The 14,229-nt window shown below is 47.5% G+C and overlaps 1 protein-coding gene across 2 annotated transcripts in view; it reads right to left on the reverse strand.

Annotated features, from left to right (window-relative positions):
- The window catches only part of AFG3L2 (AFG3 like matrix AAA peptidase subunit 2), a 56,825-nt gene that overhangs the window by 1,423 nt on the left and 41,173 nt on the right, over positions 1–14,229 (reverse strand). For both annotated transcript variants that reach the window (XM_070050510.2, XM_070050509.2), the window contains 4 exons: positions 13,219–13,329; positions 11,880–11,995; positions 8,092–8,292; positions 4,143–4,337 (listed from right to left, as the gene is read on the reverse strand). In XM_070050510.2, coding sequence (XP_069906611.1) covers positions 4,143–4,337; positions 8,092–8,292; positions 11,880–11,995; positions 13,219–13,329 — 623 coding nt within the window. The remainder of the gene's footprint in view (positions 1–4,142; positions 4,338–8,091; positions 8,293–11,879; positions 11,996–13,218; positions 13,330–14,229) is intronic.

The following is a 14,229-nucleotide window of genomic DNA, read 5'->3' on the forward strand; positions in this document are numbered from 1 at the left end:
GGCTCTATGCTTGTTTCTTAAAAAGAGGGAGGATTCATTTTTATGTGATGTTCAAGCAAAAGAATCAGAAGGCCACTAGCCCGGGGTAGTTTCATACCTGGAACCCTCACAGAGCAAGGCAAAGTGTAACTTAGAGGCATTCCTTACAACTGATTTCACTTTAAATGAAGCATCAGCAAACACAGGCAGTCACCGGGCGGATCTGGTGTGTACCGGCGCTCCCACTGGATCACACCCAAATAAGGGAAACGCCCAGCAGGAGCCAATCAAGTGGTGTCTTTGCCTCTGTGCTCAGCCTGAAGTCTCTGGCTGCGCCCACTGCTGGGGCAGAGCTCTCTGAACTTCCTGGGGCTCTGGGCGCTGCCTGGCTCATGAATCAGTCTTTGCTCAGATCAACTGGTAAACTATTTTTGTCTAGTTCCTATTGTACAGTGTGTTTCCATACGTAAATTCTCAGAGCATGCATAAGAAAGTTACGTGGTTTTATGGAGGAAACAGGCTGGGGGCAAGAATGAAAATAGGGTGAGCAGTAAATAAAAAGTCAGAAGGGAAAAAAGACAAGATAAGCACAAGGCAGGGACCCAAATGAAACCAGGAAGGTTAGTGTGAAAACAGGGATCCTGAAGTTCTTTCTGATCATTTCCTTTGCTGAACCAACACTGACACCACATGTTCTAAAGGCTACAGGAAAAAAGACTGCCTGGCATCAGACCAAGGAACAGTGTTTATGTGAGCTCACTGACTATTAGAAAGTAAACCGTTTAAATCATAAATTTATCTCACAAATAGAGGTAATTCCTTACTTAGAAATTTAACCTATCTGTAATTTACAATAAACACTATATCTGTTATAAAAGATATAAAGTAATGGAATAATTTTCTTCTGTTTTTAAAAACTTTATTGCAGGGGCTGGCATTACGGCATAGCAGGTTAAACTGACACCTGCAACACCGGCATCCCATATGAACATGGTTCAAGTCCTGGGTGCTCCACTTCCAATCTAGCTACTTGCTGATGCACTTGGGAAAGCAGCAGACAGCCCACCCATGTGGAAGACCTGGATGGAGTTTTGGGTTCCTGGCTTCGGCTTGGTCCAGCCCTGGCTATTGCAGCAATTGGGGAGTGAACTAGCAGATGTAAGGTTTCTTTCTGTTCTTCCTCTACCTCTGAGAAAGGAAGAAAGGAAGAAAGGAAGAAAGGAAGAAAGGAAGGAAGGAAGGAAGGAAGAAAGGAAGGAAGGAAGGAGAGAGAGAGAGAGAAAGGGGGAGAGAGAGAAAGAGAGAGAGGGAGAGAGGGAGAGAGGGAGAGAGGGAGGGAGAGAGGGAGAGAGGGAGGGAGAGAGGGAGAGAGGGAGAGAGGGAGAGAGGGAGAGAGGGAGAGAGGGAGAGAGGGAGAGAGGGAGAGAGGGAGAGAGGGAGAGAGGGAGGAAGGAACCACAAAGCTATTGCAGAATTTTTTAAAAGATTTTTTTTATGTATTTGAAAGGCAGAGTTAGAGAGAGGCAGAGAGAGGGGCAGAGAGAGAGAGAGAGGTCTTCCATCTGCTGGTTCACTCCTCAAATGGCTGCAATGGCCAGAGCTGCGCTGATCTGAAGCCAGGAGCCAGGAGCTTCTTCTGGGTCTCCCATGTGGCACCCATATGGGATGTTGGCACTGCAGGTGGAAGCTTTACCCACTAGGCCACAGTGCCAGCCCCAGGCTGGGGCTTTAACCCTGCTGTGCCACAGCACCGGCCTGCAGATTGATTTTTGTGAGTAAATTTTAGGCACCCTTATTGTTCTGAAGCTTGGCCAACTCCTTGTCACCCAAAGTAAACTGGCAGAGTTTAGAGGGCTCCAGGGGCAGCCCCCTCTTCTTAATGGACTCCCTGTCTCCCGGCTGATTCAACATTATTCTTCACATGGTTAACTGTCTGATGGACCAGCAAGTACCTGGGACTCTGTACAGCGTTTCAAGAGCCTCACCTCATTAAACCAACTTCCCTCTACAGTTCTTTGCTACACAGTCAATGCATGCACCGGGAACATGGAAGGCTGGACCCACTCCCGCATCTCTTCTGAGCAAGGGACTTCATTCTCGAATCACTGCAGACCTAGTAACCAGAGGGAACTCACTGCCTTGTTTTCAACGTTGGGCTACCTGTCAGCCTGGCCTCTGTGCGTCATCCAGGAACATGGACCACTCACATCTCTTCTCTGGCCCTGGCCCCCACCTGTGGCTGCCGCTAGATGCCTCACAGCCACTCGAAGGCTCTCTTTCATTCTCTGTATTTAACCAGTAATCTGAGATTTCTCGGATCTGCCTTTGCCCTTTTATTTCTGTTGCCACCACCAGCAACTTCTGACGAATGTTAAACAGGCCTGCCACAGCCCCTGAACCGGTCTCTGCAGTCCGACTGCGTAGGTATGCTGTGGCCACATTATTTATTTATTTACCCTCCCCCACCCCCCCAAGAAACCTTTTATTTAAGAAATACACACCTCATGCATTTCATAAGTACAACTTTAGGAATTTAGTGATGCCACATTCTTTTTAAATGATAAACTTTAAGGGGACAATGCTGTGGCACAGTGGGTTAAACCACTGCCTGTGATGCTGCAATTCCATGAGTGCTAGTTCAAGTCCTGGCTGCTCTGCTTCCAATGCAGCTCCTGCTAATGCACCTGGGAAATCAGTGGAAGACGGCCCAACTACATGGGCCCCTGCACCCACACGGGAGACCAGGATGGAGTTTCACGCTCCTGCCTTCAGTCTGGCCCAGCCTCAGCTTTTGCAGTCATTTGGGGAGCAAACCAATGGACGGAAGATTTTCTCTCTTCTTCCCCCCTGTAACTGTGCAATTCAAATAAAATAAAAAAATCTTAAAAAAAAATGATAAACTTTAATCCTAAGGATTCCTTTCTGGACTACTATAAAAAAGTGGGTTTCTATTTCTGGATTATGATAAAACAAGTGAGTGGGCTTCTATTTCTTTTTTTTTTTTATGGACTTTTTTTAATGTATTTGAAAGGCAGAGTTACAAACAGGTCTTCCATTCAATGGTTTACTCCCCAAATGGCTGCAATGGCTAGAGCAGGGCTGATCCAAGGCTAGGAGCCATGAGCTTCTTCTGGGTTTCCCACGTGGGTGCAGGGGCCCAAGCACCCGGGCCATCTTCCACTGATTTCCTAGGACATTAGCAGAGAGCTGGATTGTAAGAGGAGCAGCTGGAACACGAACTCACACCCATATGGGATGCCAGCGCCATGGGCGAAGCTTAGCTACTATGCCATAGTGCTGGCCCTCAATGCGGGATTCTATTTCTAAAACTGTCCCTCAATTTCCTACCAGCTCTGGGGGCCCGGCCCAGCTGCTCTAAGATTACGTCACATAGGACTGGGTCTGCTCTCCTCTGCATCTCTACCCACCTGGCTCCTCTTCCTCCCCCTCCTTCATTGTTGCTTACCAACCAATCCGTCAAGGCACAGGTCAAGCTGTGGCTTAGCCAGAGCCTTCCTGGCAGATCTCTCCTTCCTTGGGGCCCCTGCTTCACACTTTCAGTGCTTCAGGGGCACTGGTGCTCTCCGGTAACACCTGACACCTTAGTGACAGACGGCACGGATTCTTCTGGAACTGCCTAGTCCCAGGCACGCCAGCAGCCTGCTTCTCTGAATGCCTGCTGATTCTACATCATTTTCTAGAATTAGCTTTTCTGTCACTTGCATTAGGCTGTGCCCCCCACTGTAGGTGGGCTCAGCTGAGGAACAACATGAAAAACAAAGCACGTTCTTCATGGACGCTCACAGCCGAGCCCCGGGGAATCCGCCTCTACCAACTTCCTACTTAGCTAAATTGGTGGATTCTTTTGTTTGCCCTAGTATCATTCACTACCTACTTACTCCACAAGTGAAAAACAGCAGTAAATTCCAAGCAGGCAACAGACTTCATTAACAGCTCCCTAGGGCTTCCACGCAAAGCCACTAAAGCCAGGCGAGTGTCTGCTCCAGCTCATCACAGTTCCATTCCTTGTGGATCCAGAACAGATCCAGAACAGCAGATGGATGAACCCAAGGGTTGGACAGAGAGGGAATTCTGGAGTCTAGACACCAAAGAAAAAAGGCAATCTGTCACTGCACAGAGATTGTTTATACAGCTGCGCCTACCTTCTCCACGTCAGCTTTCTTTTCTGTAAGAAGCGCTACTGTTCTCTTGTAAGCCTCATTAATAAGTATTCGCACTTCATCATCTATCAGTCTTGCGGTGGCTTCACTGTATGGCTTCTCCAACACCATGTCGCCCTGGCGTGGGAGGTCGAAGGAGATCTGCCCGACCTTCTCATTCATGCCAAACTGCACGATCTGGAAAACAAGGTTCGCAGGATTACTCTCTGACCTGGTAAAACTACCCCGGGGCCTGGGGCTGGCTACGGGGACAAGGCATCCTGTGTAGCTATGGGCTGCAGTGGCAGCGTGCTGGAAACTCCCAAGTTGGAGCAGAAACCACAAACCCACAGACAATGCAGCAGAGACTCCCAGCATGACAAGGCCTGTGTAATCTAACTATCCGTGTGAGGGGAGGCACAAAGCCCACCCACGCCACCAGCAGGTTCTCACCGGGGGGAGAGCTTGCCACTTGGGAGGCTAAGCAGCACCGCAAGGGGTGTCTGCATTTGTCCTGTGTACTACGTCCTTGGGCCGGGGGACAGTGTGAGGCTGACCCAATCTGGACTCAAAGGACCCTGGAACTGACCAGCAGCATGCCAGGAAGGAGCTTCTGGGAGTAAACCTGAACTGAAGAGAAAAGAGAAGGCCCAGGGGCCGGCACTGTGGCATAGCGGGTAAAGCGGCCGCCTGCGGTGCCGGCATCCCATATGGGTGCTGGTTCAAGACCTGGCTGCTCCACTTCCAATTCAGCTCTCTGCTATGGCCTGGGAAAGCAGTAAAAGATGGCCCAAGTCCTTGGGCCCTTGCACCTCCATGGGAGACTAAGAAGAAGCTTTTGGCTTTGGATCAGCACAGCTCCGACCGCTGTGGCCAACTGTGGAGTGAACCAGCAGACAGAAGACCTCTCTTTCTCTCTGTCTCTCCTTCCCTCTGTGTAACTCCTTCAAATAAATAGACAAATATTAAAAAAAAAAAAAAAGAAAAAGAAAAGAAAAGAAAAGAAAAAAAGAGAAGGCCCAGCCAGAGCAGGGATGGCGAGAACAGAGCTGGGGAAGCCGGAAAGCAGGAAACCCATTTCTAGCACTTGAAGAAAATGAAGCAGGAGCAAAGCCAGGACACTAGGAAACCTGCCCTAACCACTTCCCTCTTAAGGGATCAGGGAGACAAATTTCATGTGAAAATGGGCAGTAGAAAATCCCTTACAAGTTAAGAAAAAGAGTAAGACGCAGAACAGTATCTCCACAGATAAGAGCAGTGTAAAAAGGTCCACAGAACAGGTAAACCGTGATCTACTACTTCAATTACAGCTCAAGGACTTGGGAAAATGATAGGAAATATGAAAGAACTACATTAATTGGAATTAGAAAGCTCAGATGAGGTGCTGGAATGCAGAGAAAATTATATAAAAGAATAATTATTTTTATAATTAACTTTAAATTAGAAAGAAACAAGGGCAAATAATCCTAAGATCTAATGCCCTGAAAGAACTACATAGTGATGGCTGGCGCTGCGGCTCACTAGGCTAATCCTCCGCCTGCAGCGCCGGCACCCTGGGTTCTAGTCCCAGTCAGGGCGCTGGATTCTGTCCCAGTTGCTCCTCTTCCAGTCCAGCTCTCTGCTGTGGCCGGGACTGCAATGGAGGATGGCCCAAGTGCTTGGGCCCTGCACCCGCATGGGAGACCAGGAGAAGCACCTGGCTCCTGGCTTCGGATCAGCGCAGTGCGCTGGTTGCATTGCACTGGCCGCAGCGGCCATTGGGGGGTGAACCAACGGAAAAGGAAGACCTTCCTCTCTGTCTCCCACTGTCCACTCTGCCTATCAAAGAAAAAAACTATATAGTAAAAAAAGACAAGTCAAATTTAAAAAAAAAAAAAATACTTTTAATGAGGCATTAAGAAGGATTCACATGAGGCAGGCATCTGGCCTAGCAGTTAATATGCCCACATCCCGTATTAGAATGCCCAGATCCAGGGCTGGCACTGTGGCATAGAGGGTTAATGCCCTGGCCTGAAGCACCAGCATCCCATATGGGCGCCGGTTTGAGTCCCGCCTGCTCCACTTCCAATCCAGCTCTCTGCTATGGCCTGAGAAAGCAGTAGAGGATGGCCCAAGTCCTTGGGCCCCTGCAACCGTGTGGGAGACCTGGAGGAAGCTCCTGGCTCCTGGCTTCAGACTGGCACAGCTCCAGCCGTTGTGGCCAATTGGGGAGTGAACCAGTGGATGGAAGACCTCTCTTCTCTCTCTCGGCCTCTCCTCTCTCTGTGTAACTCTGACTTTCAAATAAATAAATCTTAAAAAAAAAAAAAAAAAAAAAAGAATGCCCAGATCCAACACCCAATTTTGGCTACCAATTCCAGCCTCCTGTCAGTACAGACCCTGGGAGATATCTGGGTTCCTGCCACCCACAAGGGAGAGCTGGATTGAGCTCCAGGTCCGAAGCTTTGGCCTAGTCCCAGTACTGGCCATTCTGGTCATTTGGGGAGTGTACCAGTGGATGGGAGTATGCTCTTGTTCTCTCAAATAAATAGGAACTTAGGAGGGAAAAAAGGATTTGAGAAGATGACAGACACAGAAGACAGGCAAAGAGGAGCTAAGAGATGAATGAAGTTGACGAAGACTCTCCTGGACTTCTAGAATGACATTCCCTGTAAACAGTCTGACCTCAGAATCAACCCTTAAGGCTTCCTGTTCTGGCTGAAAGGCCTGTGAGAGCATTTCAGGCATGGAAAGCCAAAATTTTGTGGCAAAAAATATCCTTTACACGAAGGATCTCTGTGAGATCCCAGTGGAAAGAAGGGGCCATCAAAGAAGGATGTACTTTTCTCTGAAGGGAGGAGAGAACTTCCACTTCGCTTATGGCTGTGTCCAAATACTGATGGAGTCTATGGACTCAAAAGGCTTCCATAGCCTTGGCAGCTCATGGCAAGAGCATCGGGTCATCACTGACATCATAAATGAGAGTGTTAATTGTTAAAGGAACAATGGAAGTCACTGGGCACTTACTCCCCATGAGGGACCTATGTCCTTAATGAGTCGTATGATGAGAATTAAATGCAAAACTTGTTCTCAAAAAGTACTTTATACATTGTGTGTGGGTGTGGGTGCAAACTGTTAAAATCTGTACTTAGCATAGAGTTGGTCCTCTGTATATAAAGTTAAACTAAAAATGAACCACAATGAAGAAGGGGATGGGAGAAAGAGTAGGAGGTGGGATGGGAGTTGGGGTGGGAGGGCAGCTATGGAGGAAAGAAAAGCGATTTCCCTAAAGTTGTACCTATGAAAAATGCATTCATTAAATAAATGTTTAGAAAAAAAAAAGGTCTGCTATTTGCATATGTACACTCCTGTGGTAAAACTTAACGAAAACAGGGGCCGGTTCTGTGGTGTAGTAGGCTAAGCCTTTGCCTGCAGCGCTGATATCCTATATGGGTGTTGGTTAGTGTCCCAGCTGCTTCTCTTCAAATCCAGCTCCCTGCTAATGAGCCTGGGAAAGCAGCAGATGGCCCAGGTGCTTGGGCCCCTGCACCCATGTGGGAGACCTGTAGGAAGCTCCTGGCTCCTGGGTTCAGACTGGCCCAGCACCAGCCATTGTGGCCATATGGAAAGTGAACCAGCAGATGAAAGACCTCTCTCTTCCTCTGTCTATAACTCTGCCTCTCAAATAAACAAACAAAATCTTTAAAAAAATTGAAGAAAATAAAATGACAACACCAAGGCAGGAAAGTGGTCACTGCCAACAAGAAAGGAGGGAACTGTGAGAAGGGACAGGTATCATTTATAACCACACTTCAGCCTCTGTACATACATTTTATATATTCAGGAGTAAATTTTATCTTCATATATTTTGATTTCTTTAAAATGGATTTAAGAAATGATCCTTGCCCCCAAAGCCTAAACCAGTGAAACACAGCACACCATTTCAGAGCCCTAGTGGGCGTCAGGGACTCACCTGGGCATAGGCGCTCTGAGTCACTTTTCTCAGGTCGTCCTGAGCACCGGTGGTAATTCTCCCAAAGAATATTTCCTCCGACACACGGCCACCTAAAGTCATGCACATCCTATCCAGGAGCTGCTCCTTGGTATACAGATATTGTTCTTTTGGTAAATACTGAGCATAACCCAATCCTTTGCCACGGGGGATGATAGATACCTGGTAAGTGGAACACACACACAACGCTGAAGATCCCACTACCAAATGTACACCCCAGCAAACCGCCTGCCTGCAGATAAAGCCAGCACAGCAGCAGGCCAGTCCACCACCCCAGGGTGACAGCACCCAGCAGCAGGGATAACTTCAGGGTAACTTCAGAGTTCTAGGAAGTGATTTTTGTCTTCTTGATATTATTCAGTTTTGACAAAAGGAGCCCCTTCTGGCAGCAGGGACATCATGCAGTCTGGGCTCAACTCACATAGCCACCCCTTGACAGCGCAAGGGGCCAGGCGGGCCACACGCTCAACAGTTGCTTTTCTTGTCCTCTTTTTGCAATTAAGTAAATCTGTTTAATTTTTTAAAAATCAACTTTTGGAGAGAATTTATATATATAAATCACCCATTTTAAGTACATACTTTAATGGGTTTTGACAAACATAACCTCTGACCACACTGGAGATATAAAACATTCTCATCGTGCCTAAAAATTTCCCACACACCCTCTGTAGTCAATCTTTTTGGTCCCAGTCCCAGGCAACTGCAGATTTGCTTTCTGCCCCTGTGAGCAAGGCCACAATTCCAGGAATTGCATACAAATGGCTCGTACTTTCCTGGGCCTGGTTCCTTTCCCTCTCTGTGATTCATCCTTACTGCTGTGTGTAATAGCTCATTCACTGCTAATGCTGTATGGCACTCCGCCGTATAAACTTACTAAACAATGCTTCATTCTGGATGGACTTAGGGCTAGCTTACGATATTCTAAGTAAAACAGTAACAGTCTTTGCATGGGCCTCCCTGTTCATTTCTGATTGCCTGCTCAGGTGCAAGTGTTTATTGACCTTTGCAAGAAATTGCCAAACCACTTCCTGAAATGGTTGCACCATTTTACGTTCCTCCATTCAGAATGCGCCACATCTTTACCAACCCTTTTTTATTTCAACCATTCCAATGAGTGTGTTTTGGTATTTAATTATGGTTTCACTTGCATTTTCCCCGTGATTAATAATATGACCTTCACATGCTTACTGTCTTCTTTCACAATATGTTACAATCCTTTGCCCATGGTTTTACCAGGTTGCTTCTTTGCACTCTTGAATTGTTTCTGTTTTTCAGATACATGTAATTTGTTGTATCCGTACATGGCAAACACATTCCAAGTAGGTGGTTTGCCTTCACTTTCTTAATGGTATCTTTTAAGAAAGTTTTAAATCTGATAAGATCCCATCTACCTCTTTTGTGGTTCATGCTTTTTATGCCCCAAGAAATTTTTGAACACTTAAGGCCACAAGGACTTTTACCTGCTTTCTCGAGAGGCTTTAAAAGGTTTAGCTTTTATGATCTACTTTGAATTACTTATTTCTAGGAGGTAAGGTCAACATTCACTTTTTTTTCTTATGAATACTGAGTTGCCAGAAATCCCTGTTGATAAGACAGCTCTTCCTTCTAGAATTACCTTCGTACCTCTGTTGAGAATCAAGTAAGAAAGCGTGTGTGGTCCCTTTCCACACCCTACTGTATCTCACTGACCTACATGCCAATCCTTTCCTCATTATGGTGGCTGTGCACTAAGGCTAAAGTCAGTCAGTAAACACTCAAAGTTAGCAGTCCAGGCTATTTTAGTCCCTTTGTAGTTCCATAATCTTTTTTAAAATTTATTTACTGGAGCCGTCGTTGTGGTGTAGTGGGTAAAACCATCACCTGCAGTGCCTGTTTCCCATATGGGTGCCAGTTCGAGTCCCACCTGCTCCACTTCCAATCCAGCTCTCTGCTATGGCCTAGGAAAGCAGTAGAGGATGGCCCAAGTCCTTGGGTTCCTGCATTTGCGTGGGAGACCTGGAAGAGGCTCCTGGCTCCTGGCTCCTGGCTTCAGATTGGCGCAGCTCCAGCCATTGTGGCCAACTGGGGAGTGAACCAGCGGATAGGAGACCTCTGTTTCTCTCTATGCCTCTCCTTTCTCTCTGTGTAACTCTTCCAAATAAATAAATATTTTTTTAAATGAGATTTATTTATTTATGTGAAAGGTGGAGTTAGAGAGAGGGAAGGGAAGAGAGAGAGGTCTTCCTTCTGCTGTTATTCACCAGATGGCTGTAATGGCCAGAGCTGGGCTGATCCAAAGCCAGGAGCCAGAGGCTTCCTCCAGGTCTCCCAGGTGGGTGCAGAGGCCCAAGGACTTGGGTCATCCTCCACTGCTTTCCCAGGCACACCAGCAGGGAGCTGGATCGGAAGTGGAGCAGCCATCTCAAACTGGTGCCCATATGAGATGCCAGCTTGTCAGAGAGCAGCCCAACCCACTATGCCACAGCGCTGGCTCCACTACCACACTTTCAATCCAGCTCCTGGAAAGGCAGAAGAAGATGGCTCAAGCGCTTGGGTCACTCACATGTGAGACCCAGATGGAAGTTCTGGCTCCCTGCTTCAGCCTAGCCCAGCCCCAGCTGCTGCAGCCTTGGGGGAGTGAGCCAATGTATGGAAGTTCCTTGTGTGTGTAAATAAATCTTAAAAAAAGAAAAATACAACTGTTCTTGAGTTCTGCAAGGCCACTAGTACCTACACTTATTACTTCTAGTGGCTTCTTTGCAGATCCTTCAGGATGTTTATGCACACTGTGATGCTCCCCAGCTGCAGACTTCCTCCCCCTCAATTTCTAGGTCCTTTGACACTGCTGGGCAGTCAGACACCTGCTTTGTGCTGCACCGGTTCGTACCACTTTTCAGGTGAAAAAACTCAAGACTTAAAAATCCCACTTGGCGGGGCTGGCGCCAGCACCCCATGTGGGTGCCGGTTCAAGTCCCGGCTGCTCCACTTCCAATCCAGCTCTCTGCTATGGCCTGGGAAAGCAGTAGAAGATGGCTCAAGTCCTTGGGCCCCCGCAACCATGTGGGAGACCTGGAGGAAGCTCCTGGCTCTGAATCAGCACAGCACCGGCTGTTGTGGCCAATTGGGGAGTGAATCAGTGGATAGAAGACCTCTCTCTCTGTCTCTCTCTGCCTCTCCTTCTCTCTGTGTAACTCTATCAAATAACTAAATCTTTAAAAAAAAAAAAAAATCCCACTTGGTGCAACCCTATCCTTCAGGGGAGGGTTTCTCCTTTGTCTTAGCTTCCTTTTCTGCCAGGGTCTCTGTGACCACTCCTCTACATACTCGGTTTAGGGATCAGCCTCCGCTCTCCTCCTCATTTCTAAGATTTTCCTGTTAAATTCCCAGTATTCTTTTAAATCCTGACCTCCCTCTTCTATGACCTCAAGACTATACGGCCAATGTTTTCACACTGGAGTATGGAGCTTACAGAAAATCCTCGAGAGCCGCACACTTTAACCACCACCGCCGCTGCTGCTGCTTTGTCAGGGCAGCCGCTCCCAGCTCCGCTGCGTTGGGACACTTTGCCGTCCCTTTCACAAGTTTGCTACCCCCACTTTATGACCTATCTGTGAGAGAGTTTATGTGACCACTTCACACAACGGTCATTAGTTTTTTGCTAAACTCCTCTGAAGTTAAACATCGTAAACATTTGTCCTAAGTGAGAGTGCTACTCTCCTCCCAAGGGAGTGCTCAGGGAGTGAGTTGGCCATTAGCACGCACGGCTTTACCTTGAGGAGCGGATCGGCATGTTCCAGGTACCAGCCGGCGACTGCGTGGCCGGCCTCGTGGTATGCCACCGTCTTCTTCTCCTCAGGCTGCAGGACCTGGGTTTTCTTCTCTAAGCCTAACAAAATATCAAAACCCAAATTGTGGTTTTGGCGACACAGACAGTAAAAAACAGTTACATGATGCTATCTATTGCCTATGTGGGGTGCATTTAGAGACTTCCGGAGAGGGGAATGTGTGGAAGTGCCCCAAGGCGCGCACCCAGAGAGGGCAAGGAAGCTCCGCACCCCTCCTCACAAGACTCAACCGCGTATCTCTTCCTCTATGTCCTTTACAACTAATAATGAAAAAAAAAAGTGCTTAGAGACTCAGCTGCCTACCATTACCCAACTACAGCAAAAATGCCCTCACTACCCCTACCCTCAGGCCCACTTCCATTTCTCTCATGCTTTTAAAGTCACAGAGCCAGGTGTGGGAAATAAACAGAAAAACAAAACTAAAAATAAATTAAAAAAAAAAAGAAAAAAAAACAGAATTCAGCACTTAAGTCATTTTAAAACATATTCCCAGAAAACAAGGGACTCTGGAAAGATCCTCAGCACTCAGTCTAGGTATTGAGAATGAGCTGCTGGCCACGAGAGACCTGTTGCCCTCTGCTCCTGATCCCAGGCTGATGCTGGGGCACCCACTACACCCACCACGAGCCACGGGCATCAGTTAGCCAGAATGGACCCGAGAAGGCCACCTCAGAGAGGCTGGGCCAACAAGTACGCTACAGAGCAAAAGACCTGCAGTCTAAGCACCCTTCTTCTTTGGTCCCTGAACCTCATGTTGTCACCGTGTGCTGTGAAAACTGACTCTGCCCAGTCAGTACTAACACAAATCACCACACTGTGACAAAAGCAGCTTTGCTGTGTTCAAGGTAATTCATCAAAGAGAATTTCTCAACTGATAATATTAAGGAAGCTGGAAGATTCGCACATACACAAAGCGATGCTCCCAGTGACCGCCCCAGAGAGCTGCAAGGCTGGGGAGTTAGAAGGAAGGTTAACAAGCCCCTCCTGCCTATCTGAAAAGACAAAGCATGAACTCCCCAGTTTACTGCAGGCACCTCTCATTTTCTCAGTCGGCCAGCTCACTACAAGCAGTTGCTCCTAGCTTGGCTTCCAGCAGCAGCGCTGTGAGATAACAAGCAAGTTCTACCTCAGAGCAGGGGGAAGGGGCACAGACACGGAGAGCACAGGGCAGGCCCCAGGCAGATCCCACCGAAACACAGAAACCCCGGCCTCCCTCAAGTTCATTTGCTCAGTCTCCTGACCCGAGTCCCATCAGCTGCCTTACCCCCAATCACTCGTTCAATTGCTTGTTCAAAATGTTTCTCATTTATGGAATCTGAAAGGTGTCTTGCAGCAATCAAGGCGGCTTCGTTACAGACATTGGCAACATCCGCTCCTACAAAATGAGCACACAGAACGGCTTACCACCAAAATACACCCACACTGCTTGCCACACACTGTGGAGGACTAGATCCAGAGTCAACTTCTCAACCAGCATTAGACTGGATAAGTGTTTTATGGAGAGATCAATCAGTTTGGTTCATGATAACTCTAAGCTTCTCCAGCATTTAGTGTAAACCTCGTATAATCTTGGTGTTTCGTACTGAGATGAAAGTATTAGTAGTAAACAGATAATTAAAGATGACCCTTTACCTTAAGACAATACAGTTTTTGTTGCAGCTAAGACAGCATTTTATTATCTTAGTTAACTCATTTAGTTTCACCATCTCTGCTGGGAAAATGACTTAGGTGGACACATTAGTTAATAAGCTGACAAAAAAATTATGAACATAAGCATTACAATAACCTAGGACACTCAATTAAACAACTTAAATTAAGATACATGAAGCTGGGGCTGGCGCTGTGGCGCAGCAGGTTAACACCCTGGCGTGAAGTGCTGGCATCCCTTATGGGAGCTGTTCCGAGACCCGGCAGCTCCACTTCCAATCCAGCTCTCTGCTATGGCCTGGGAAAGCAGTAGAAGGTGGCCCAAGTCCTCGTGCCCCTGCAACCATGTGGGAGACCCAGAGGAAGCTCCTGGCTCCTGGCTTAGAATCGGGGCAGCTCTGGCTGTTGGGGCCAATTGGGGAGTGAACCAGCGGATGGAAGACCTCTCTCTGCCTCTCCTCTCTCTGTGTAACTCTTTCAAATAAATAAATAAATCTTTTAAACAAAAAGATACATGAAGCTGCAATAAGTGTTGTGGCACAGCAAGTTAAGCTGCCACTTGGGATTCTTGCATCCTATGTCAGAATGTCTGGTTTGCATCCTGGCTACTCTGCACTTCTGATCTAGC

This window comes from Oryctolagus cuniculus, chromosome 10 (assembly GCF_051225735.1).
Source record: "Oryctolagus cuniculus isolate XC-2025 breed Fujian yellow rabbit chromosome 10, ASM5122573v1, whole genome shotgun sequence".
Lineage (NCBI taxonomy): Eukaryota > Metazoa > Chordata > Mammalia > Lagomorpha > Leporidae > Oryctolagus > Oryctolagus cuniculus.